This window comes from Lissotriton helveticus, chromosome 3_1 (genome assembly GCF_964261635.1).
Source record: "Lissotriton helveticus chromosome 3_1, aLisHel1.1, whole genome shotgun sequence".
NCBI lineage: Eukaryota > Metazoa > Chordata > Amphibia > Caudata > Salamandridae > Lissotriton > Lissotriton helveticus.
Genome location: NC_136061.1, coordinates 44,369,039 through 44,395,778, shown reverse-complemented (window position 1 = coordinate 44,395,778; position 26,740 = coordinate 44,369,039). Strand labels below are relative to the sequence as shown.

At 46.1% G+C, this 26,740-nt stretch overlaps 1 protein-coding gene across 5 annotated transcripts in view; it reads right to left on the bottom strand.

Moving 5' to 3' along the window:
* ABCB6 (ATP binding cassette subfamily B member 6 (LAN blood group)) overlaps nt 1-26,740 on the bottom strand; it is a 306,484-nt gene that overhangs the window by 163,563 nt on the left and 116,181 nt on the right. For all 5 annotated transcript variants that reach the window (XM_078679195.1, XM_078679194.1, XM_078679196.1 and 2 more), the window contains one exon: nt 21,724-22,258. In XM_078679195.1, the coding sequence (XP_078535321.1) occupies nt 21,724-22,239 (516 nt within the window). In that variant the 5' untranslated portion in view covers nt 22,240-22,258. The remainder of the gene's footprint in view (nt 1-21,723; nt 22,259-26,740) is intronic.

Genomic DNA, 26,740 nt, shown 5'->3' with positions numbered 1-26,740 from the left:
TTCCCAACCATACTGTACAGAAAACCTTCTGGACCTGCAGAAGATCAGATGAAGACTGGAACTGCGGTCTGTGATCTGAGAGGAGCCCTGAAGGACTGGGCCTGCTCCCTCTTGTTCCCAGGATGAAGAAGTGGACTCGAAGGGTCAGTCGGCTGACTTCCTGTGCGCCTACAGGGAGACAACAACCTGCAAGAGGCCTTTCCTGGATGTATCTAGCTGACCAGTGGCAACCGGACCTTGACTGGATCCTGTTGTTGGCCTCTGCGAGGACCTCTTTTGTCCACATTGGTACTGCACCCTGCAACATGGCTACGTAAAAAAACACTGGCATTTATAATGCCAATAACAAACTCCAACAAATGCAAGACGTATTACATTTGTAATGCTTGTTTATCAATGTCCGAGTCCTAACGCCTCAATCACAACTTATACAATGTAAACTGGTGGCTCATTAAACCAGCACAAAAGAGACCCAGACTGGAAAACAGTGCAAACACCATGAGGGCGTTCTATACACTCACACTACTCGCAACATCAACAGAACAAGAAAGAAGGGAACGCCACGCCATGCATGTATGTAATCAAGTGCCCACTACTAATTACAATTCAGAGATACAGATTCATTTTATTAGTCCAAGAGAGTGTACAACGCGAGAGGAACGCAGCAAGTGTCCATGCATGGGGAACTTCTTTAGATGTAATATATCTAATTTTAGGGTGCAGACAATGTTCCGTGCCGGTCATTTAGCCATATGTAAGCACTCTCCAGTTTCTGCAGATGAGGGAAATGCAGCACAGGAAGGCAAAGTCATTTATTTAGGAAATGTATATAGCGCTGCAAGTCTGCTAAAGGTTACTGCAGAGCGGTGAATAGCAAGAATTACAAGTTTAGTTATTGTCGGGCAGTAGGAGTTCAACTGAATGTGGGTCAGGTCGCCTATCCGGTATTCCTCGCTCACTCACGCCAAGCATGATATGGTGTGTAGAGGTCTTTTAAGTCTCGCTACGGGGCAACACAGTGCTGGACAAAGGTGGGGGTTTAGAGTTCCAATTCAGGCTTGTTTACAATAAATAAAGATGTCCAAGGGTGACGAGGACTATATTGTAGGACAGTATTCCCTAAAGAGGTGAATCTTCAGTTCAGCTTGAACTGCAGAAGGGTTGTGAGTTCTAATGCTGGTGGAGATGGCATTTCAGATCCTGGGAGCACATTTCAAGAAGGGTTTTTACAGTTTTGGGTTTACATTTTGGCGATGTCCTGGCATCTGTTGCTATTTTTTGTTTTAGCATGCGTACCCTTACAATTTAAGATGTATAAAAAAAAAATTTAAACACGAGTTGGGCGAGTCGTGCACAACAAGATGCACGGCTGCCAATATTAAGATTCATTTTTTAAAAAAGTATTGGGTGAGACGCGTGGCCCCCATTGTTTAAGATTATTGGGGAAGAACTTAGCTGATTAACAAAATAGAGCTCAGTAACAGTAAATAAAGCATACTGATTAACAGCGCATGTAAAAGGGATATGGGAGGAAACAGTGACGATGTGTGTGGGACATATACACTTTGTGTAAATGTAACAGCTGGATAGACGCTTTGGACTTAGAGATATGTAGAGACTTGTCTGTTTGTAGCATTGTACATAGTTCTTTTACCCGTAGCCAGGGGAGATAAATATATTATCCTCATAGGCTGTAATAGTGGACCAACTTAAGGATACTTGTTTGTCATAACTGATGGGGTGGCTTGAATAAGTGTATAACTTTTTGGCACCCATATACAATATAATCATGTAGGATTATTTATTATTTCAGTTTTTGTTTCCAGTGTTGTTGGGATCCCCTCCACACGTGGTGATTCAATTGGAATCTTGTGTGATCAGCCATTTGGTACTTTGACCGAACTACGGTTAGGTCAACATCAGGACTGGTAACGACATACGTCCTGAAGAAGACCGGGGTGACCTTTAAGGCGCAGTAAGTCGGTCGAAACATGTTGACACAAGCGGTATTAGGAGGGTTGTTTTGAGAACTCTAACTTTATCTTTGATACACTACCCATCCTTTTTTCTCTTTTTAATCCTGGTTATGGAACCTATTCATAAAGGTTTATTTGGTATCCTCAAACCAGTTTTAAAGCACTTCCTCATTAACTGCACTTGTCGCACACCAGTTCTAGTCACAGGGTGACATTCACTGATCACTTTCTTTTGTATATATATATTAATATATATGTTGTTTGGTTTTGTGTCCTTTGGTCTTTTATGTTTATCCCCTCCCTTATGCTCCGTCCTGAGTGTGGCTACACCTGGGCGTATTGTAAGCCGACCCGATGATGAAGCATGTCACACACTTCGGTGTGTGAGTGAGGGCAGTATTTCCAAAACAGTTATATTTTCTCTGTTTTGTGGTGTTACATGTCTTTCGAGTCTCTCTACCCCTTCTTGTCTGTATGAATGTGACTAAGGGGGTTCGGGGTGGTAGAGTTGTAGATACGGTTGACCCTCTCCCCTTAACTGTGTTGAACGATATGGGAGGAAACAACAGAAGAAAGGGAGGTACTAAGACGGGACTAGTAAGCATATTAACAAATCAAAAGCCACCATTTACAAAGGACAGGGACAAAAGCCAATTAAAAAGATAGGCAGAAAGTGGGCTGAGCTTGGTGCCCAAATTTTGAATACCGCATGCCTCGAAGAGACAGCGCAAACACTGCCTAAGCAAGACCTAAATAAAGACAGGGTGAGGAGCAATGTAAGGGGGGATGGCAGCTATCTACCCCTCATCCCCCCCCAAAGAACACATACTTTTAGTGAGGTGAGCAGGAGAGTGTGGGTGAAAGCTGCAATGTTCAAGAGGGGCACTGGCTGCCAAGAAGAAAGGAGAGTGCCAACAAGTGTAGAACACACACAGCTGGAGCCCAGTGGCCTCCAGTACTTACAGACACTTGTAGCACTGAGAGACACACTCTCTCTAACAGGCAACCTTCATACATGTCTTAAACCTAATGAAGGCCGAGGGGCACAGTTACGAATGGGCGTATTACTGAGGGGGCGGGGTGCAGGCGAGAAGGCTTAGAGTAGAAACCACTATCACCACCCTCACTTCCACGTAGCCTGGGTACCGCTTTCAATGACTCTCACGGGTGGGGCACAGACACTTGCCAACATTTTAGAACAGACAAGTGGGCAATTAAAAATAATAATCTGGGGAACAGATGTCCCCCATTCATTTCTACTGAAGCAGAGGCAATTTCAGACGGGAGATGGCAAAAATAAAGACATTTTCTGGCTTCAAAAATAGGGAATCTCCCGCCCGAATAGGGTCTGTTGGCATGTATGGACTATTTCTGTGCCACGCAGGCGCGCAACACCCATTGGGCTCACCGGGCTTCAGCCCCCCCCGTCGTGCCTGTCAGCCCGGGCTGACACAGCTTCGCGGCTGGCGACGTTTTAATTGCAGCCGCACCAGAGTACTTCACAGGTCTGTAAAAGACCATTTAAATGTAAATGAGGCTTTTGTTATGTTTTTAGCCCTTCATACATCCACTCTGGTTACGGCTGGAAGAATTAGCCCCCCCCCCCCGAAATTTGACTCTAGTTGCCCGCCTGCCTCCTGTAGTCGCCTCCACCCACACACCTCTGCTGATTATTTAAAGTGGGATTGGCTGGGATTCGGTTTTCTCTGGTGCACTGTAAACCCAGCCTGATGGCGTGAAGCGAGACTTTATTTGCTGGGAGGTGTGAAGGTTTTAACGTGACAGTGGAAAGAAAAAAAAATGTGACTGCCCAGGATCGTGAATGTCCTGAAAGCTGTCTCGTAGTAAATAGGCAATAGGCGTTACGTGAATAAGGAAATTATGCAGTATTCTGCTTCAAGTTAAACAGATCAAATTTGCTTGATGATGCTGAATCTATTTTGTTCTAAAAATAAACATTCCCTTGTGTTCAGGTTAGTAATAGCAAAGGTTGCTTAATCAAGGGGTTTCATCTCTGGCCAGAGCAACAATTCTTAAGGCTACAGACTACACTATTTAGTGCGCCTTTTACTGGAAGTAGTGCGTACCTAAACATATAGATAAGAGGTTATAGGACGACATATTGTAGATGGTAATATGACATTTCAAGTACCATCCCAATTATTTCCGCAGACTAAAAAAATATAATGAACAGGGTGCAACAGTTGCTGAAAGAATGCAAGTCGTGGGATAGGGGTGGGAGGTTACACTTCCTTTCCCACATATGACACAGGCGTCCTACTGAATGAATCTCAACCAAATATACATTTGTTAGAAAGGAGGCTAAGATGTTGAAGCAAGTATCGTTTTTCAGTTCAGATGAGTTATGCGCTGCCGATAAAAAAATAATGCCCCTCAGAAAGGTATGGGCTTTAGTTTTATGAGCACAAATACTATCCAGAAGTAAACTTAAGAGAATATGTTACAAACACACTTAAGTTTTCCCCAACTACATGTTTAGACTTTTGACGTTTCTGAAATCAATTTGACAACTATATCGATTAAACAGAAAGAAAAGGCAAGAAAATTTGGCAAACTGAGCTATTGAAAAGCTTCTAGGCAGGAGGCAGATGGGAATTGGGAATGCATTGAAACCCAGAATAAAAGGTGGCCATCTTTATTTAACATTACGCTTAAAAAAATTGAATATGATTAGGCAAGGTGTCCAAGCAAACTTTTGGATGGAATTGCTACTCCTAAAACCAAGAAACAATTTATGTAAATGCACTCAACAACTGGTAAATGCCATTTACCATTCAGTGGCATTACATTGTCATAAGACCAACAAAAAATCACTAATGTATTTCCTCAAGTGGTTCTATGACAGGTGGTTTATTAACATCAAAGCAGAAAGCTACCCCCAGAGATTTGAGAGGAACTAGAGCAATAAAGTGGCAATGATTTACCTTACTAGTATTTATTTTAACATACAAATACTCCTATACAAAAGAACACTTCTAAGGGAAATCTGTAAAAGTTGCAAGGAGATACAGGGATGAATCCTCTACCTCCACACACCCCTCAGTTAATTGGACTTCATATACGTCCAGATAGACTGAATGACGTAAAGTTACAACAGCCCTTTTATTAAGAAGCAGACAAAGCTGAAGTATCTTTCCAAAATGGTCACACCGCCCTCTGTGCCAAATTGCATTGACTGAACAATGATGTTGATTTTACCCAAATGCACTGCTTTGAGGGGAACATTGGCTCCAGACGGAGAACTATGCTTGAAGATAGGTGGTGCATGTTGTTTTGGGCACATGTCAACGGTACATGAGCGTCAAGGCACCTGGGACATCATGGGCATGGTGTTAGGATCGAGATTCAGTATGGACGAGACTGCATAATTGCTGTCAAATTCACTCAGTCTCCTATGATGGTGAATATCAACAATGGTTGAGGTGAGGTCTGTCACTGACCCTTGGGAGGAAAAAGGGATAAGGGAGAGAGAAAAGGGAGACCCCCTAAAAGATCACCACAAGGACGCGCCAATCAATGCGTTGCCATGGTCCATCTATCAGAGGGAAAGTCTGGAGTAAGTTAGAGAAAATATGATCAAATACAAAGTAAGAAATGTGAACCAAAAGATCTCTACATTAGCACAGAGAATTTTACTGCTAACATTCAGAACAAGAGTGTGACCAGTCTCCCAGCTGCCTGGATCCAGCCAGAGAACCTAAGAGAAGAAAGGCAGGATACTTTGCTGAGGTGGAAGACACTGTCAACCCCATAGAAAGAAGTGAAGTAGCTGCAAGCCCCAGATTCAGGTCCACAGAGCCAACCCCATACGGAACAAAATAAAACTGTGGTGACACAAACATGTGATAGAGCATCGTGGAGTGAAGGTAACTCACCAACTGCTGTCGCAGGTGAGAATACTCAGGGGACTGTGGCTCTTATTCTATCTTTGCTCCTCCCTTCCTCGGTGTGCTCCCATAACCAGTGTTCTACCAAATCTGTGCCATAAGTGTTTCCATCTTTGTGACCCCAATCTATACTGTCAACCAGTGCATCCTTCAGCCATAGCCTGTTTGGAATTCTCCTTCGACGGGACAGATCAGTCCTACCAATTCTGACACTTTTCATCAATAGTTGAGATACGTTAATGCAGAGAGCAGGCACAGTCCTCACATAGTCATTGTGCTCCAAGAGAGACACACAATGCAGGGCGTATTATATTGTATTTGTAGAGCACTTACTACCCCTATGTGCGATGCTGAAGCACTTGTCCATGCGGGTAGCAGGTTACACCTTATGCCTGTGTGGTTGGAAGAGTGTTGTCTTTGCTTTGAGCCTCTGTGGAAAGCGTCTCCATGTGGTGCATGATAAATACCAGGGTGCAGTTTTGTAATGCAGAATCGCCACTTCTGTTTCTCAGGTTGGCCTGAGCATTACCTGATCCTGATTGTCTGCCATTTTAGCTCCGCCCCCCTTGATTACCTTTAGCCACGCCCCTTATTTGCTATGTTAGCCACCCCCGAAGTTAAGACCTAGTTGCGCCCCTGGACTGCCACGTGACCCCAGAACCGAGCTCTGGTGTTGGAAATACATTAAAATGGATAAACCCAGGTGGAATCGCTCGTTTGTCAAACCTCAAAGGAGGGGGAGGGGGGGTCGTGTAGCATCCAGCTACAATAACTACAGACACGTGGGGTTACCTTAACTGGAGCTTTATTACACACTTCTTGCTCCTACCCTGTCCCTACTCTGACTGTCCTTGGTTCCTGTTCTCCGGCTCCTCCTGTTCCTGCTCCTCCCTCTGACTCCACCCCCCAACCACTAGACTGCATCCCACAATACTACATCTCCCCCTTTCTTAACAAAATGAGCTTAATGTCCTCAGTGTTCGTAGTTCTTCAATCCACCACACAGGTCGGCGGACAGCCTGTTCTTCAAGCCTCAGTAGTGTTGAATCCGCGGTGGGCTTGACTTTGGTCAATCTTCCTGTTGTCTTAATCGGGGCATTCTTGATCACGTTGCGTGTGAACTGTCTGCTCTCACCTTCCGCGGTCAGTATGTCTCCTTCCAGTGGTGTAGCTACTGTTAGTTCAGATGCTCGATCTCTTTCATGAGTGAATAATGTTCTGGTCCTCTTCCGAGTACCCGCATCTGCTTTTACTTCCGTTTGTCTTGTCCGGTTGAGGGCAACACTGTCCTCCAATTCAGGGTCATGTATATCAGACAGTGTGGTGCTATCTGAGGAGACTGTCTTGGCTTGATTCGATGACTCATTCACAGCCTCGGGTTGTCTGGCCGACTCGTGAGCCGTCTGTGCATAGGCATGTTTCTCTCTCGTCTGATGGTCACTTTTTACTGACGCGTCCGGTTTTCCTTGCGGAGTGACTGGCTGGTCCCTTCCCGTCCGGTGACCAGGGTCCACTGTCTCTGTTTTCCCTCTGTAAGTCCTTTGGGTCAGCCTCGCGGACCCCTTCAGGGGTGACGGTGTCTGATCTGTGTCCAGATATACTTGTGACTGACCTAGCAGGTTGTCTTGTGGCATGACTGAGTGTTCAGAGTCCTTAGTGTGTGACGTGTTGTTCTTGACGTGAAGGATGTCCTTTGGTTCCATGGTGCGTTTGGGTGGTTGACGCCATGACTGTTGTCGGGACCATGACTCGGTCAACTCACGGGATTGAACAGACGAGCCCTCTGGGTCAGAGAAGTCTCTTGTCGACTTCCAGGATCGGACAGACGTGCTCTCTGAACCAGAGAAGTTTCTAGCCATAAACGTGCCTTCTAGGTCAGAGAAGTCTTTTGTCGACTTCCAGGATCGAACGGACGCGCTCTCTGAATCAGAGGAGTTTCTGGCCATACTCCTTTTGAAGCGTTCCTTTGAGGGTGTATCGGGTGCTGGATGTCTGAAATAAGTGGGCCGTGATGTGTTGTTCAGTGACTCAGGGTTGTCTTTGAAACGATTCTCCGGGCGCCTTCGTCGACTCGTCTTTGGCATTGTTTCATTCGAGAAGTTGTTCAGCAACCACGTGCTTGTTCTTTGTGTTTGCTCTTGAGATTTTCCATCTTTGTCTTTCTCACATGTCAACGACGTCTTCTCAGTTTCTTCGTTGTCCCCGGTGTCATTGATGCGTTGGTCTTTTCCTGTTCGTTGATGAGGAGGGTCGGTTCGTCTTATGCGACCTATTTCTTCTTCCCACTTGTTTGGCGCTCGGATACCCATGATGTGGGTGTGATGTGTTCTCCTGCTGGATGATGTTCCTTCAGACTCATCTTCACAACTTGACGAAAAGTGGTCCTGCGCTGACTTCCAGTTTTGACCATTTTGAGCTTTCCTTCTATAGTTTGTCTTCCTTACTCTCTTGTTGTGTAAGTTGCCATCTTGTCCAGGGGTGCGATCTGTCCCACTTGACGCTCCCTCCTCGTCAGACTTTGAATGGCATCTTGAGGGTGACGAACTCCTTGAGGTAGTCCTTTGACTGATTGACTCGGAGTATTTCTTGTCACTGTGTCTCTCCCGTTGGCCAGACTTTGGATGATACCCTGAGAGTGAAGAACTCCTTGAGGTTGTCCTTTGACTGATTGACTCAGAGTATTCCTTGTCATTGTGTCTTTCCCGTTGTCTTTTCATTGGTCTGCCTTCCCTCTCTTTATTTATTGTTTTGTCTGTTTTCCGAGTTTCATCTGTCCGGGCGACTTGATAATTTGCCTTCAGACTCGGGTCCCTTGATTTGTCTCTTGCCTTGACGTGCATTCCAATTTCAGCCTTCCTGATTATTTCTTCTAGCGACCACTTTCCTCGCAAGATCTTGAGCTTTGTGTCGGGGTTTGCGCAGCCCTCAATTATCCGGAGTCGAACTGCGTCCTCGTTCGTAAAGGTGTTGAAGTGGCAGCCTTGCACCAGGTTTTGCAATCGAGAGATGAAGGTTGGCAATGGTTCACTTGGTTCCTGCCGAGCTGTGTTGAAAGCGATGCGCTCTTGATCCACTTCCGCTTGTGCGGAGAGACGGGCACATAGCTTTTCTTGGAGTCTTTTATAGATTTCTGTGTCCTCTTTGGAAAATGTTTCGATTGGGCATCGGCCCTCTGGACCCACCAAATGGAGGAGCAACATTAGACATTTCCTCTCTCTTTGTTCACCATTGGCATCCAGGAAGTCACCCAATGTCGCCAGCCATCGGTTCTGTTCAAGACACAGACTCCAGGTATCATACTGCATTCCTGGGGGTGGTGCTCTGAAGCACGGGTTGCGTCGGTATGCTACTTCTTCCTTCGCCATGAGAAGAGGGTTCTGATTGGTTGTATTCAGGCGGGTTGCTCACTCGGCTTCTCGTAGTTGTTTTTGAGTTAATCCTCTTTGGTCAAGGCCTCGGGTCTGGTCATCTGCTGGGGCGTTACTAATCCTTGCAACCACCACCGTATGCGCCAGTGACTAGAACTTGGATTTCCTGCGTTCCGAGATGTCCACTACCCAGCCGCGCTGTGCCGGTCGCAGGGCTCCTTCTCCGCGGTGAGGCTAGTGCAAGTCCTTTAGTCACCTCCGTGTATGTTGTGCTTGTTTCCGGGACCGTCCTTCGCAGTCTTGCCTTCCTCTGAACCTCGTGCGGTTCTGTCCAGTAGCTCCTCCCCTTTACGCTCTTCGGTATGTGTTCACCATCACCTCTGGAGGTGCTCGTGCCGGTTCGCTGTTTCTCGCTAACGTGTGTTTGTTTGCTTTTCCAGTGCTTGTTGGTTTCTACTCGCCACTGCTTGTTTGTTGGTTCTTGACAGTGCTTGTTTCCTTCGATTGGCCAATGCTTGTTTGGTCTTCCGGTGTCAATGCTTGTTTGTTTGCCAGTGCTTGTTTTATTTCTATCGCCAATGCTTGTTTTATTTCTATCGCCAATGCTTGTTTTATTTCTATCGCCAATGCTTGTTTGTTGCCAATGCTTGTTTGTTCTCCGCCAGTGCTTGTTTCTGTTATGTTCGCCAATGCTTGTTGTTAAACTCAGCTCGCCTGACCTCAAAATGGCCGCCTACAGTTTGCACAGAGAGGATGTCCCAAAAGTTGCCTGACTCAAAGATGGCCGCCGTGGTTATCTGCAGGCACTACTTTCTCTCTCTTCATTCAACCTGATTCTTCACACGGGACTCACCGGCAGTTGCTTGCAGGGTCAGCATACTCCAGATTTGGCTCCCTCTGGTCACTGCTACAATCAGGTGAGGTTGGGGTGGGCTCCCGCCTTACTTTGCAGGGTCCTCGGCGGTGACTTGCCAAGTCTCACGCATCGGGGGTGAGGTGCCAAAGCTCACGCATCGGGGGTGAGGTTTTCCGACGTCGGACCTCACCCGGGCTCAAATTTCAGCGCGCTCAGCAGCGCTTAGCAGTAGACCTTCGTGGGGCGATCCACCCCAGGATTCACTCTTCTCTGGCCACTACAGTCTTCAGGTTGGGTTGGGGTAGGCTCCCAACTCACTTTCAGAGTTCCCGCTCTCCGGTGCCGACAGCGTGCCAAAGCTCACGCATCAGGCGGAGCTCGCGTTTTCGGCGCGAAGGCTTCTTCTTTTCTCGAGCGCTTCAGCGCTCGTTGTAGCGGCTCCCTCTGGGCTCCAACAATGACAGGAGGGGCAGGGTCACCTACTATTTATCTCTCCTTTGGCTGGCAGCATCACCTACAGCAGCAGACTTTCTCTTTTCGACGCTGCAGGGGACAGGGTGTCTTCTTGGGGTTCTGCACGCAGTGGGCTTGCTTATCCCACCCTCGTCGCCAGTTGTAGCATCCAGCTACAATAACTACAGACACGTGGGGTTACCTTAACTGGAGCTTTATTACACACTTCTTGCTCCTACCCTGTCCCTACTCTGACTGTCCTTGGTTCCTGTTCTCCGGCTCCTCCTGTTCCTGCTCCTCCCTCTGACTCCACCCCCCAACCACTAGACTGCATCCCACAATACTACAGGTCGGAGGACACCAGGCTGTCCAGAATCACACAAGGGCAGGGTGGCACACGACCCCGGGAGGGGGGAGATGTAAAGCACGACCAGGAAGCACCCCCGGAGTGAGATGCAACCACTGCACACCGGCTGCTGCACGGCAGAGGGATTTTAGCATTACGTCAAACGATGGGGAGATTTAAAGAGGTCAGGGGTCATGGGTCATAGGGGAGCCTGGGAGATTTAAAGCTTCTGTAGGAGCCGTGACTCAGCATGCTGTGGCCTGGAGGCTCCTTTCGCTGAGTCATCCCGAGGACGACGTGAGCCAGCGTTCAGAAAACAGACAGCAAGAGTGACTCAGCAGAAACTGAGGCTGCGTCACGGCAGGGTTGAGCGAGGCGTGCACGAGCCAGGGAGCGCCCGCGCACGCAGACACACGCATGCGCAGACCGAAAACTGCGCGGGAAAGAGCTGCACTGCGGAGTCTGCAGCCCGTGCGCGCGGGAGAGAGCGGGTCTGGAATCAAGAACCGGAAGCTTTTGTAAACATAGAAGAAGGACTGAAGTTTTACAACAAAAAGGGAGGGAGCGGTGGAGAGTGACAGCTCTCATCAAAACAGGCCACAGAAGAAAATAAATAAAATGTCATTTCATACCAGGCTGTTCATAACATGTCTTACTTATAACAGCAGCTAACTGGCACAGCTTTAGAACACCAGAAAAGTGTATTTCACTGGTTTCAGTCGACCCCCTCTAAAAACCGGGACATGAGCCAAAATTGCACAAATCTGACGGGACAGCTGGTGAAAACCCGGGACTGTCCGGGAAAATCCGGGAGGCCTTGTCACCCTACCCCCAGCAGCAGTGCAAGCAGCACAGAACACGCAAGGGCCAGGGGGTGGAGGGAGGCACAAGTCCTAAACAAAACACGGGGTATGTGATGGGCTCCAATTATCATCTGCTCATTACAAGGACATGCACATTACAGTTATGTGCGCTCAGCAGCGGCTCCCTGCATGGCAGCGGAGCGTGCACCCACGCCTCCATCAGAGCACAGCAAATGGAAAATAAAACTATGCTCTTGCATCGTTTTATTTTACATTTGCCAGCACTTAGCCAGCAGTGTTGGGAGGGGCGAGTCGCGGCATGGGAGGGGGGAGAAATGGTAGCGAACTTCACTCCCCAAGTGCTCATGTGTGTTTGACCCGTTGTCTCAGGCTGACCAAAACACACATGCGCACTTAGGTTTAGTCCAGCCCAGCTGCATTAAGCAGTCGGGCTGGGGAAACCCCACAGACTCCCTGGTCTGAGCAGGGCAACTTTCCCATCTGCTCAGACCGATCAGCGTAGGGACTGGACAGGGAGTCCACCCCAGGGGCAGCTGGCATGAGAGGGATGTGGATTCTGCACAACGATGGAGGCGGACGGTGATAAAAAGTACGTTCATTAAAAAAAAAAAAAAAGGTCTCACCCCTGACGCAACACCTCCTGCGCAACTCTTCCCACTCAACCCCACCACCTTTTGTTTATGGCGGCCACTGCTGAGTGAGGTTATGTGTCGGGGTTGGCCTCGCTGACTTACAACCTTTTTACAGTCTTTTAACTGATTTCTGTATCAAGTTAATTTTATTTGTGTTCTTTTTTTATCACATGAATTTGTTTTTTTTTTTGCTTGTTCTTGTTCAGTAGGGCCTGTTAGTGCCTAATTCTCTAATTTGGCAGGCATTCTTTTTGGTCACCAGACAAGATGGGCAATTTAGGATTAGCAATCAACTGTTTTGGCTCACACGTGCTGTAGGTGTCTGACCCAGGTATTTAAATAAACTGATGTGCGGATGCGCAGCTGCCGTGCCTAAGGCAAGCCGTCTGTGCCCGTCTGCGCCAGGCCCAGTGATGCTGCCGATCTGAGCACAGCTAATGATCGCTTCAGCTATAGTAGGTTGGCCCTCAGGAATATTGAGTAGAACATGAGGTGTGGGAAAGGGGAGGTCATGGACCTGGGAAAGTGGAATGGTGGACTTGCCACTCATAATTGGACCATCATGGGTTCCGAGCCTATTGGAATGCAGCCTCTAGAGTGTGCCACCCTGGGATAGTAAACAAGAGCACATAGGTGGGGCACTAGGGCAGAAGAGCCCCTACGCTATGCATTAGTCAACTCCTGCTCACTCATAAAATATAGTGGTGACATTTGTGAGACAATCTGCTCAGCTCAATTTGATTATCAAGTTATCACTGAGAAATAGGCCAAGGAGGACTCGGACCGGGACTTTGCAGTCGCCACTCCACCAGGGTATGCGGTGGTGACGTTTGATAGGAGTGAACTGAGAGGGGGAGGACTTGCTATAATTGTTTAGAGAACAGCTGAGTTTATGTTAGAGCCCGTTAACACCATCATCGAAGAATGTGAGGTGGGGCTTTTTAAAATCAAATACAAATAATGTCTGCTGATCCACCGTCCACCTGCTCCTAAAAAGCAGTTAATCCTGAACTGGCATTAGCTGTTAGAACCTTTTATTTCCTGCGGTAACTTCAATATTTTGGGGGATTTTAATGTTCATCTGGAGCAAGGGGGTGATTGAGACACCATGGCATTTCTGGGTCTTATAATCTGTTTCGGCTTTGATCAACGGGTTAGGTTGCGACCCACAAAGCCGGCCACATGCTGGATGGGATTTTTGTCAATCACGGGACCCCGAGGGTGGGCAACAGTCTCTCGCTTTGCAGGTCTGAACACTGCTTGGTGATGTTCAGTACCCTCAAGGGACAGGCGGTGAAACGTTGCCGGGCATAGCCAATAGCACGAGAAACTGGGTAAAAATCTTGGCTGACAATTTCAGTGAAACCCAAGTAAAATTTAAAGAGGGGGTTAGTGGTCTAGGTTCCCCTGGAGAGAATTTTAATAATTGGGTGAGGTCAGGCATTGAGGAGGTTGCCCCTCTGGGTAGTGTTCGGCCTAAGGGCAGGGGGAAGTTTTCTGTCCTGCGGTTCTCAGAAGAACTTAAGAACCTCCAAAGGCAGTGCAGGAGACAGGAACGGAGATGGAGATTGGCTCCCAGTCGGGAACAGAAATCCAAAACATGGGGAGCTAATTTATCAATTCAAAAGATAAAGGACCCGCAAACATTGTATTTTTCCCAGAGGATTAAATCTGCTAATAATGTTCCTAAAGAACTCCTTAAGACAGTTGGCACTGTCTTGGCGCCGCCTATATATCAGGAGGCCAAAACGTACGTTTTATGGAATAAGGCTGCGGCTTAGCCATGTTCTCCCCACTGTTGGCAACTAAAATTAAGACTCTGTTGTGCGGAACTACCTCTGGGTCAGCTTGTCAGCCCAGGGTTCTGCAGATGGTCCCTATTCTTATGGCGGAGGCCTTATAGAAGGTTTACTCTCAGGTTTTGGACTCAGATGTTTTTCCGCGGGGTTGGAAGAAGATACTTGTTATTCCCCTGAAGAAAAAGCTTGATGGAGATTCGGCTCATATAAAAAATTGGCACACAATTTTGTTGTTGCCTGCTTCAGCCAAAGTCCTGGAGAAGCACATCAATCAGGAATTGACCCAGTATCTCACTGACCATAAACTCCTGGACCCTTCTCAAAATGGGTTCAGGAGGAGCAACTGCGGACGCCATTTGTATGCAAGTCGATCAGAGAGGTGCAACCATTTTGGCGCTGCTAGACCTGTCCTCGGCCTTTGACCCCATATCTCCATCTCTGCTGGTGCATAGTTTGCATCAGGGAGGGGCTAAAAGATTTGGCGCTCAAATTGTTGGAGTCCTTCCTAATGGACAGGACTCTTACATTCAGTTGCGGGGACTGCAAAGCCAAAGCTTTCTGGCTCCCCTGTAGGAGTCTTCTCTCAGCCCCACCCTATTTAGCTTAACCCTATTATTTAACTTGCCACCTGGCAAAGCTGGTGCGTGCTTTTGGCTTCCAGGTATCGTCCTATGCGGATGACACACAGATCATCATGTCCATCTCTGATAAGTGGGAAGAGGTCGCTGATAAGTTTAGGGCTTGCATGTCGAAATTGAGAGGTGGATGAGGGAAAACTGGCTCAAAAATCAATGGAGCGAAAATGGAGATTGCGGATTTTAGTACAGCTAGCTTGATCTAGAAACTTGTAGCACTCTACCTTATCCAGCAGCTGCGGCCAAAAATCTGGGAGTGCTTTTCAATAACACTTTGACCTTTGAATCCCAGGTCAATAGAATCGCAATGTCCTCTTTTTGGATCATTAAGATTTTATTTATTTATTTTATTTTATTTATATGCTTGTATAGCGCAGGAATTCGACCCCCGAAGGGGTATCTCCGCGCTTGCGTTCATACCAGAGGCCATAAATAAGTAAGTAAAGGCTGTTGAAAGCAGAAAATCCCGCTGTTCCTTCCGCAAGAGCTTAAGGTGTCAGTAGTCATTGCGCTTATCACCTCTCGCTTGGACTACTCCAATGCTCCAGTACTCATTAACTAAGCTCCGAACCATTCAAAATGCCGCAGCATGTTCGGTCCTGGGGCTGCAGAGACACGTCTCGGTGAGGGAAGGTTTGAGATCCCTTCAGTGGCTTCCAGTGTCTTTCAAAGCCCTTTGCTTGGTGCCTAAGGCTCTCCATTCGAAGGGATCAATTTGCCTCAGGACGGCTCTTAGTTGGTACGCCGCAAGCAGCCCTCTAAGTTCGGCTGGCCCAGGTATGGTGTCGGTACCAAGATGTAGGAAAGTCAGGTGTGGGACAAGCTTTCACAGTGGCGGCTGCTAGATTGTGGCACTCCCTCCCAGTACAAATCAGGAGTATCAACTCGTACCTTTTTTTTCCGCAGGCAGGTTAAGACATGGTTATTTTCCAACTAGTCCTTGTTGGGAGTAGTTTAGCTACCAGGGTTTTTTCATTTTTTTGGTCCTCTCCTCTCATACAGCGCTTTGACACCTGTTTTGGTTTAATGTGCCCTTTAAATACCACAAATACAATGATGTTGTGATGTCATAAAGGAGTGATGTCTTGCCCTTATTATAATTCTCACTTAAAAAGTGAATAGCCTATTTTACAAACACAACAAATTAACAAAATCACAAACATATGCGACAATAGTACTTTTGTCATACATCAAGTGTTTTTTTTAAAATATATTTATTTATTTATTTATTTAATGGTTTTATAAAGCGCGTAGTAACTCGAAGAGCATCCCAGCGCTAAAACCTGCTTTCTCCAAAGGTTTCTGCCATCTGACGGGATTATGTTTGCGGGAAAAGAAGAGTTTTAAAAAGTTTTTCTGAACTGGAGGTAGTTCAGTTCTGTCCTTAGTCTCCGTGGTAGTTGGTTCCAATGTTTGGCCGTGTGGACCGAAAAACGCCGGCCACCGGTCCTGGCCTTTTTGACTCTTGGGACCGAGATCAGATTTTCTCCACTAGAGCGGAGATCTCTCTCCGCTTTGTAGGGAATTAGGAGTTCTTTCAGGAGGGGGGGGCCATTGTTGTTAAGGGTTTTATGGGCCAAACAGAGGGCCTTGAAGACCACCCTTTCTCTGACTGGGAGCCAGTGGAGGGACTTCAGCGCTGGCCTAGCAGAGGATCTTGCCGGTGTGTCCGTAAGTAGACGGGCAGCGGCATTTTGGACTTTCTGAAGAGTGTTAAGGGTGGTTTCGGGAGCTCCCAGGTAGATGGCGTTACAGTAGTCCAATCTTGCCAGAATTAGACCCTGAATGAGGAGCCTCCTTGCGGTTTCGGGGAGCAGGGGGAAGATCTTCCTGCAGGCTCTGAGTAAGCCAAAGCATGTCCCAGCCGTCCTTTTTGCTTGAGTTTTAAAGCTCATGTCCTTCTCGATCCATACACCTAGGCTTTTGACCTCATCCTTGGGTGCGGGAGGGTTACCTAGGCAGCTGGGCCAAAGGTTAGGTGGCAGGGAGGGCCCCTTGTGTCCCATCAGCAGTATCTCTGTCTTGGACCCATTTAATTTTAGCGAAGAAAGATTCATCCATCGGTAGACTTCGGAGAGGCAGCTGTGAAGGTCGGAGGGGGTTTGGTGGGGGTGTGAGAGGGTAACGACCAACTGGGTGTCGTCGGCGTAATTAATAACTGATACGCCGAACGAGCTGACCCTCTTCTCCAATGGAGCCATGTAAACGTTGAATAACGTAGGGCTCAGGGAAGAGCCCTGCGGTACTCCACATCGAAGCGGGATAAAGGGTGAGTGGCTGTCATTTTCCCGTACCTGAAAGGAACGTCCGGAAAGGAAGGATTTTAGCCACTTCAAAGCCATACCCTTCAGTCCAATTTCTCCCAGTCGGTGGATTAGGGTAAGGTGGTCTACCGTGTCGAAGGCCGCACTGAGGTCCAGGAGGATCACTGCCACTGATCCTCCCGTATCCAGAATGCTTCTGGCCTTCTCCACTGCTGCCAGGAGGGCGATGTCCGTGCCCTGGCCTGGACGAAACCCTGTCTGGGAGATCCCTAATAGGTTATTGCTCTCCAAGTAGAATGATAATTGCTTGTTAACCAGCTTCTCCGCGACTTTACTATTTCCTGGGAGAAGGGAAATGGGCCTATAGTTGGAGAGGTCCTGTGAGTCTAGTGAGGGTTTTTTTAACAGGCCTTTAACTGCTGCCGCTTTCCAGCTAAGGGGAACTATACCTTCCGAAAGGGAGGAGTTGATTAGGGCCGTGAGGGGGGGGATGATGGTACTCGATACCTTTTTCAGAAAGCGGAGGGGTGCAGGGTCGAGGGGGGAACCACTTTTGATTGAGGCCAAGGTTGCCCCTACCTCTTCCGTTGTTACAGGGCCAAAGATGTCCAGGGAAGGTTGAGGGCTGGCCGGTGGCAGGGGTGGATTAGAAGTGATGATGGCAGTTTATAACTGAGCACGGGATGGCTGAAAGTGACAATATATTTAAACTGACATGTGGAACTTTAAAATTACAGGTTTAAACTGCTCAGAGATTGAGTGTTATCTCATAATATATCTGTAATAAGCTTTACACTGAGACTGTGTGCAATATCAGGGTACATTTCTAAGCAAGTATTGCCCAGGGATTGTGTGTTGTCTCAGAGCAGGTTTGTAACGAAGCATTGGACGATAGACTTAACTAAGGGAAGATTTGTAACGAAGCACTGCCCATAGAATGTCGTCTCAGGGTAGGTTTGCAATGAAGCATTGGACGATAGACTGTTATCTCAGGATAGGTTTGTAACGAAGCATTGGACGATAGACTTATCTCAGGGTAGGTTTGTAACGAAGCATTGCCCACAGAATGTTAGGTCAGGGTAGGTTTGTAAGTAAGAATTGCCCAGAGGTTGTGCGTCGTCTTGGCGAGAGACGCATGGTTATATTCTTACAAGCCTCAAAATTAGTCTGGTTTTAGCTCTACGTTGGTCTCCCTAGTACACGGCCAACCACAAGATGAGCAGAGACCACACAGCCAAGGAAAAAGTCGAGACGATGTTTGGTGTATTCTGATATCAGAAGGATGGAAAAGATCCCGCGCTACCCTGTTAGGGGAGGGATGCCGAGTGTGGTGCAACAGGACCGGGTTTGTGACAGATTTTCAAGACAGCTACATGGGGCAGATTTACGTATAACAAATGTAAGCGGGAATCATTTAAAACAACTGCACATCGGGTATGGTTAGTACCCTACAACCCTCCTAGTCCTGCGCTGCATACACAAGCGATAGGTGCTTCTTAATATTATGGTACGAATAGGAGGACAAAGACCCGTCTCACCCCCCTCTAACCCTCAGCCATTGAGAGTGAACCTCCAACAAGAGACACCCCAGGGGTCCTGATGCCACCTGGAAGAAAGTAGAGATGCCCAATTCTGAGAAAAGAAAATCAAACATTTATACTTAAAATATTTTTTCTTCTCAATGAGTCGCTAAAATGTTAACTCACGCTTGTTTCCCCCATACGCCCTACTCCATAGAACTCCAACAGAATACGTAGGCTAATGTCCCTGATACTTTAAACACACACCCACATGCCAGGCAAGACTCGCCACAAGACTCTACAATGTTTGTAATGTATTTTAACAAAGTGTAGAAGAGAGCTTTGGCTGCTGGATAAAGGATGTAGATGTCTAGGGTTACTATGTTATGTTATGGGTGGTTTTATAGTGTGCTCAATTACTCTGGAGTATCCTGGCGAGTATCCAGTGCTAGGGTGTTGACGGTGATCGATTGGCATTAGATCCCCTTAACTGCCATGAAAAGTTAGTACGTTCTAGTTGTGAAGGGAACAGTGTTTATATGAGTAAAGAAGCTATAGCAAGCTTATTAATAGTCAAAGTCAAATACTCTAGGTGAACAGTGTTTATTCCATTGATATAGGAGTTTATGGTAAAGACACCCATAAACTTGTGGAAAGTTCAATCCAACTCAGCAACCTGTTGTTACTCCCACTGCTCTACGGCATCATGTTTTACCACCAAATAGCAGGGATCGGGCAGCAAGCATATTTTGGGTTTCCTCAACGCCACAGTTTTCCTGGTGGTGAGCCCGCCATGAAAAGTGCGATGGTAAGGAAACAGGGGGGCCCTACAAGGCAACCTGTTGCCTCAAGGCCTGGGGATGCATGCAGGGGGGTACATGGTGTGCCCCCTGTGTGCATACATTCCCTGGTCCTGCACAGCATGGACTTCACAGGCCATGCCGTACAGGTACGTGATGTGGCACTCCCACGGCACTGCCTTGGTAAGGCTCACGTATGAGCCTTAGCACGGGCACCGCTGAGGGCCCGCTACAGGACCGCCCGCCAGACCTAGAGAAAATAACTAATCTGGCGGATGGTGGAGTTTGGCAGTGGGGGAGCGGGGCGGTGGCATGGTGGCCTGCTTGCACGCTGCCAAACTCTTAATCAGGCCTTAAAACACCTTGGCTGCTTGAGATATTCCCCAACTGTGCTGGACCATAATAGAAATGGGTGTGGTCATGACGAGCTAGTACCGAAGGGGTTAAGTTTACAAATCTTGTTGCGGTCATCACCATCTTTGTTCAATAGCGTATCTCTTACCTCATTTACTCTCAGAACTTCACTTTATTCGCGTCTTCATTTACTAGACCCTACACCATTTTCTTTCGAATCCCTTCCCACCAATACCCCCAGCGCGTCTTCCCATTCCAAGTGCCTCGAACCCTGTAGAGTTAAAGTGCTTTATTCCAGGAGCTCTACCCGACTCAGTCCCTGCTCTCTCAGCTTCCTCCTCAGCTCACCACTGTGGAGCCACCTTGGACTCCTTGCACTTTGACCACTCGCACTTCAACTACTGCACGTGCTTGGTGTACCCCATCCAGGACACCCCCTTTCTGTCATAACGGCTTCGACAAATCACTGCCTCTGTTTAATCTGCACTCGGGTTGTGTCAACTCTTTTTCTAAACATATATTGATTCTTCAGCAAATACTCAGAGATATCAAGTATTCAATAATTGGAAAGTAGTCGAGGAATCAAACCCCTGATCTGTCCTAAAAGAGAGGTGGTGGGGCTCCTCATAGAGCAGCATGTGTGACCTTGGGACACCCCTTACAAGGTCTTCAAATGAGTGAGCCTAACTGGCAGTAAGGCCTACAATGACAACAGCACCGTCACATATACACCATCAGAGCCAACAGGGTGGTATTACTCCCAACCCGGAATTAATTTCAGGCTTCTAATATCACTGGGAGAGCAGGCTCCCAAGGCCAACCAAAGGGAATTTGAAAAATGGTTTCTCATCAACTAAATATTATTCTACCACTGTAAAGACTGGTGTTACGCTACAGATAGTACCGTGCGATAGGCTGCTTGATGATTGTGGGACTACAGAGGACATATTCTCTCTCCACACGAGATGGCAGGTATCCCCTTATTGAAGGTGACGTAGCACTGACAGCAGCAGGTAGGTATCACTCAGGTCTTTTCAGTGCATGGTTTTTAATATTTGTTAGGCCAGTTTTTTAGGGATCCACGGCCCTGACAAAGGCCGTCAAACCAGTATAGGCAATTAAAATTAGGGCGTAAACATGTTGGCACTGGACGATGGTTCTAGCCATTGCGCCCCTGCTCCATTACATAGTTGTTTTCAGATGCACCAGAGACTACCACTATTAAAGGTGAAAACTCAGTTACCTCTAACTACTTTTTGTTTTATCTGGATCCTCGGTTTTTCCAGGAAATATCTTATCTAAGAACTCCTTCCATCGGGTCCACTAGGAGGTCGAGTCCGCCCCGGTGGTATTGTCCGGCCAGGGTGGGGGAGAGGTTTCCTATGATGAAGCAGATCACATTACCTGGGTGAGGAGTCCTCTTCCAAAAGATTTCTTTTTCTTTTTACCCCTTTCCAAATTAGGATATCAGTAAGGCCAAATAAGGAACCAATGATTCTTTTTTTTAAATTAAAAAATCAAAATACGGACGTAAAAGTTATTTTACAGCCATTTTACTTTACTGCGTTTTGGTTAGCAAGTTTATAGGTCATTGACTGTCTTCCATCGCAGCACTAAGATTTAGCCACCAGGCTTTTCATCCATATAGTGTATATTTTCCAGACCTGAACCATTGTGTTTACAAAACTAATGTACCCTATTTTATTGTATACAGTGCTCTGTTGTGTCACCGGTTCAGGCTTGGATACACGTATACATAATCAATACCACAATGAATAAAAGAGACATATAAGGAACACTACTTGAAGCATCAGAAAATAACTACCCTCTATCAACACAGCGCCCTCCATGGGTGATCTCATCGCAATCTCTCCGATGGTCTGTTTTCATGTATTCCCTCATCTTACCACCCCAATGCACCTTACAAATGACATCCCACTGGTAATAATCAATGCTAAGAAAGACGCCAAGGTGGCTTTCTGACTTACCTTCTGAGGCGCGTCTTCCAGGCCCCACCACCAGAGGGGGCTGCTCCAGGAGACAAAGGCCAGATTCTCTCCAGCAAAGGCAAGTGCCCAGAAGACCAGGAGGACCATCCCATGGCCACGCGTCCGGTCTTGCGCCAGAACGCGCGTGCGCTCAAGGTGCAGCAGGTAGAGGGTGAAGATCCAGCCGGCCATGGTGAGTAAGGAGTAGGTCAACATGTAGCCGTAGAGGACTCCGACACCAGCGACCTGCCAGACAAGGCCACCCAGGGGCAGGACGAGGAGCAACGCCGTGAGCAGCAGCTGCAGCTTGTAGAGCCGTGAGCGGGGTATGTACTTGGGTTCCATTAGGCGCCCATAGCGGGAGTAGCAGGCGGATTGCAGCGCCCCCAGTAGGAGGCAGAAGCTGAGCAGGACGGACGGCACCAGGGTGGAGAAGAAGCAAGCGGCAAAGCCCTGCTGGATCCAGGCGGCAGAGACAGAGGCATTGTTCTCACAGTAGCTGCCGAGCAGCCCCATCGCAAGCCCGGGACAAGACCTGGTGAGGAAACACAAGGAAGAGAAGCTTGAACGGATCACACCACAGAGAGCATAGAAGACTCAAACACGTAAACAAGCGCATCATGGAGACACCCAACGACAGAGGGTAACATCCACAGCTGGCACAACGGAAACATCAGGAAACACAACACAATGCGGACAAGAAAAACTACAACTTGAACAAGCACATCATGGAGACACCCAACGACAGAGGGTAACATCCACAGCTGGCACAACGGAAACACAACACAATGCGGACAAGAAAAGCTAAAACTTGAGCAAGCACATCATGGAGCCGCCCAACGACAGAGGGTAACATCCACAGCTGGCACAACGGAAACACAACACAATGCGGACAAGAAAAACTAAAACTTGAACAAGCACATCATGGAGACACCCAACGACAGAGGGTAACATCCACAGCTGGCACAACGGAAACATCAGGAAACACAACACAATGCGGACAAGAAAAGCTAAAACTTGAACAAGCGCATCAGGGAGACACCCAACGACAGAGGGTAACATCCACAGCTGGCACAACGGAAACATCAGGAAACACAACATAATGCGGACAAGAAAAACTAAAACTTGAACAAGCACATCATGGAGACACCCAACGACAGAGGGTACATTTCAAAATACAGAGGGGACAGCAAAATGTTCAACTTAAGCAGGAGCATCATAGAGATATGCGAAGACAGAGGACACACTAGGGGCAGGGAACAAAAACAGACAACTGGCACAGGAGCATCATTAAGGGATCTAATGAGAGGGCACAGCATTCTACCACTGGTGAAAAATCACCACAAATAGATCACATTTCAAAGAGCAAAATGAAATCTATAACTTGAATATGAGCATCATGAGATGTCTAAAGACAAAGGGCATGGCACAAAAATGTACAAATGACATAAGAGCAAAACGAAGACAACCAATGACACGGCACAATACAAAACTGTCAATTAGACAGCAGTACACTACTAAAATACTCTACGCTGACCTGGTTGATAACTACTAAGGAGATTCATCGGCACTACCTGAGACAAGCCACATTAGAGAAACCACCCACACACCAACACATTGTCATCCTCCAATAGCTGCCAGTGAAGATCAAAGAGTTCTAATAAAGAACTAGAACGCTAACCTAGCTCACAGAATGTGGCAGCACTGGTAGACATACATGCTGAGGAAAGCAACTTTAGAGTTATTTTATTTTTGTATTGTTTTGCAGATTTATATAGCGAAAACTTGAACCAAAGGTATCGGAGCGCTTTACATAAGCACCTGTGTTTTTTGTTTGCATGGGGAGATTAGGTGATTTGCCCAGAATCACAGGAAGTTAAGCCGAAGCCAAGGCTCGAACCTGGTTCCACAGCTCCGAAGTCGGCAGCTCTGGCTGTAAGGCCACAACCTTTCCCCATTTACTTTTCTGTGCAGGAGGCTGATGATACACAGGAAAAGGGTTCTTATCTCTGCTACTAAAAGTGCCAGAAATAAATGAGTTCCGTAAAACATTTATTTTAATTTGTTTGTATTATATATATATATTTAAATTGTTCTTCATAGTGTATGGTCCATGACAGGTTTCACTGTCTGACGATGTTATTATTATTTTTTCACAGATAATAAATATACATTTCTAATTGTTTTATATTTCCTTATATTTAATTCACAAAAAATATTATGAAGACAATAAACAAATCATGCAGGCAGATGGAACCACTGACCAAAAGACGTTAAAAAAAATGTAATGTCCAAAGCACAACTCATTCCAAGGACCAACCACCCACAAGAACCCAAATCTATTACTTTCAAGAATTAAATTCGTTGGGAAATGACTCCCTCACCTCTAATAATCTACTGCAAGTCATTTAATTGGAAAATTAGAATACCTTTTATGTCTACCGAAATATTACTTTTTTAAATTAATGTGGTATTAAGTAACACTGTGGATTGATACTCTGAGGAAACAAATGTGGACAGGGGTTGTTGTGCATGTGGTTTGTAATGTCTCTAATCAACTCTTTTTAGCCCTTTAACATGTATTATGATAAAAATCCATACTTCTGCTCACTTTTTTTAACAAGCTGGTTTCATATCTGCATTAATACCTGAAGGCTCATTTACTTCAGCCTTCTCCACAGGAAAGTCTTTAGATTGAACAGCTCTGATTCAGCAACATGGCGTCCATTTGGTCATTAACAGAAAACGCACTCCAGCTGTTCATTAGAAGTCTATGGGGAAGTTACAGCGGTACAGCGGGTAGTGAACCAAGAGACTGTTGCCGGTGTTGAAAGTACATATTTCACTCCGCATGCCAAACTTTCTTTTTGACATGAATGAGAATTATATTTGAGAATTGATAGAGATGTGTCCTCGGTTCAGCGTTCCGCATCTTTATCTAGAGCAATATCTATTATTTCAACAGCATAAACCCCATAAATTATTAATGTACTGCTCAGGAGGACATTTGTCTGATTCCATCAACATGGCGGTTAGGTGTACCCCATGTTTGTCATGAGAGTAGAATGTTAGCGCTCTAGTTGTTCATTAGAACACTATGATGAAGCTGCAGTAAAACCCTGAAGAATCAATTAACAGACTGATGGTCCTATAGGAGGCACATGCTATATTCAGTATATCAGACTAGTTTCTTATATGGCTAAGGAATATATGTGTGACTTCAAGAAAATGTGTCCTCATTTTAGCTGGTGGAGCACCTGCCATAGCTTATATGAGAAGATCAGGAGAGAAAAACATTTTCTCTTGAACACGGCTCTTCAAATCCCGGCAGACCAGAACTTTTCTTAGGTGAAATCACCTACAAACACAACACCGTTCCTGAAATAAGCATGGCACCATGAACATACAGCACTATAGATGGGTAACGGAAGGGTGGGGATCTTATGCACAGAGGTGCCCTGAGGGACAGCAAATAGACGGCGTGAGTGAAACTTGAGTTGTATGTGATGTCACTCAGAACCCTGGGGTGAAATATCCTGGTTATTCACATTTTATCCATTGAAATTTTATGTTGGGTATGCCCTCCCCGCCCAAATCATCTGCCCCTGTTTCCAATATGTACACAGAGGCAGATGACTACCAAGAAGGGAACCATATATAACGTAAAAAAATGTAACAAAAATAAACTACCTCCACCACAATTAAAAAAAGAAATGCCTGCCACCCACGCCCCGCCGTGCTCTGCGCACTCCCACTTGGAGTCCCATGAAAACACACTCTCTAACAAACCCAACAATTTGGAAATACCACCCCAAACTTTTTATGAAATAAATATGATCTAAGGCTGAGGACGCTTACTAGCAGTTACTGGCCAGGGCAGAGTCAGGGTGTAAGGACGGTTCAGTGACTAAATATTGTGGGACCAAATATAGACTGACCAAAATATCGACTCCAAACTATCGAGGGACAGAATATAGAATGCCTATCTACAAACAGGTAAGTACTAAAATATCAATTCCAAAATATACGAAGTTAAAATATAGATAACTAAAATATCGAATTTTTTAAATGTATTAAAATATAAAAGTAGTTAAATAATAAACACAATTAAATAAAACAGTTAAAATAGTGTAAAAAAGCTTAAAGTGTAAAAATAAATGTACTGTAAAAATGTTTTTTTAACATATATTTACTTATTATAAAATAATTATTAATCTTCATTATAAAATATTTAGAGCATCATTATAAATATATTTACATATATATAAATAAACATATCTATATATAAAAATAAATAATATATAATAATTAATTTAACTAAAGTTATAATTTTATGTTAATTAATAATTTACACTACATTAAAAAATATAACAAAATTAAAAACATTACATAGCTAAGGAATAAACAGCCTGATTCATCAAGCTAAATTGCGCCCGCAATCGCTGCGAAAATGCAATTGCGGGCGCAATGTCCGTAATCGGCATTCAACATGAAGTCGCAAACACATAATAGCGAATTCGCAATAATAATCGCAGAATCCCGGTAGGAGAGCATTAGCGAATTGGAAAATGCGACAATCCACGGATCCTGCGAAATAAATTGCAAATTCGCTATACAATCGCAATCGGTATTCATGAAAAACCGCAAATAGCGAAAAACCCAAAAATCGCAGTTTGCGCGGCGCAAATTAAGGACAACTCAAAGCAGGTGGTAACCATAAAAGCCATTCAAAAATATTTTTCAAAAAACCGTTGGCCAATCAGGAACAGGTTCAGGCCTGACCAATCACACATAAGGACAATCAGCAGCAGCATTAGGAGTTCCACAATGCCTGGAATGTACATGGTCGTCAGGCGGCGAAGGCTACAGCGAGCAGCACGGAGGAGAGGCCAGATCCAGGAGAGGATATTCCGCCAGCGGGTCACCTTGCTGGGCCAAACCAGAGAGCAGATATATGCAAAATACAGGCTGAATGGGGAAATGATAATCCAGCTAATACACGACCTTGACCCCCTGA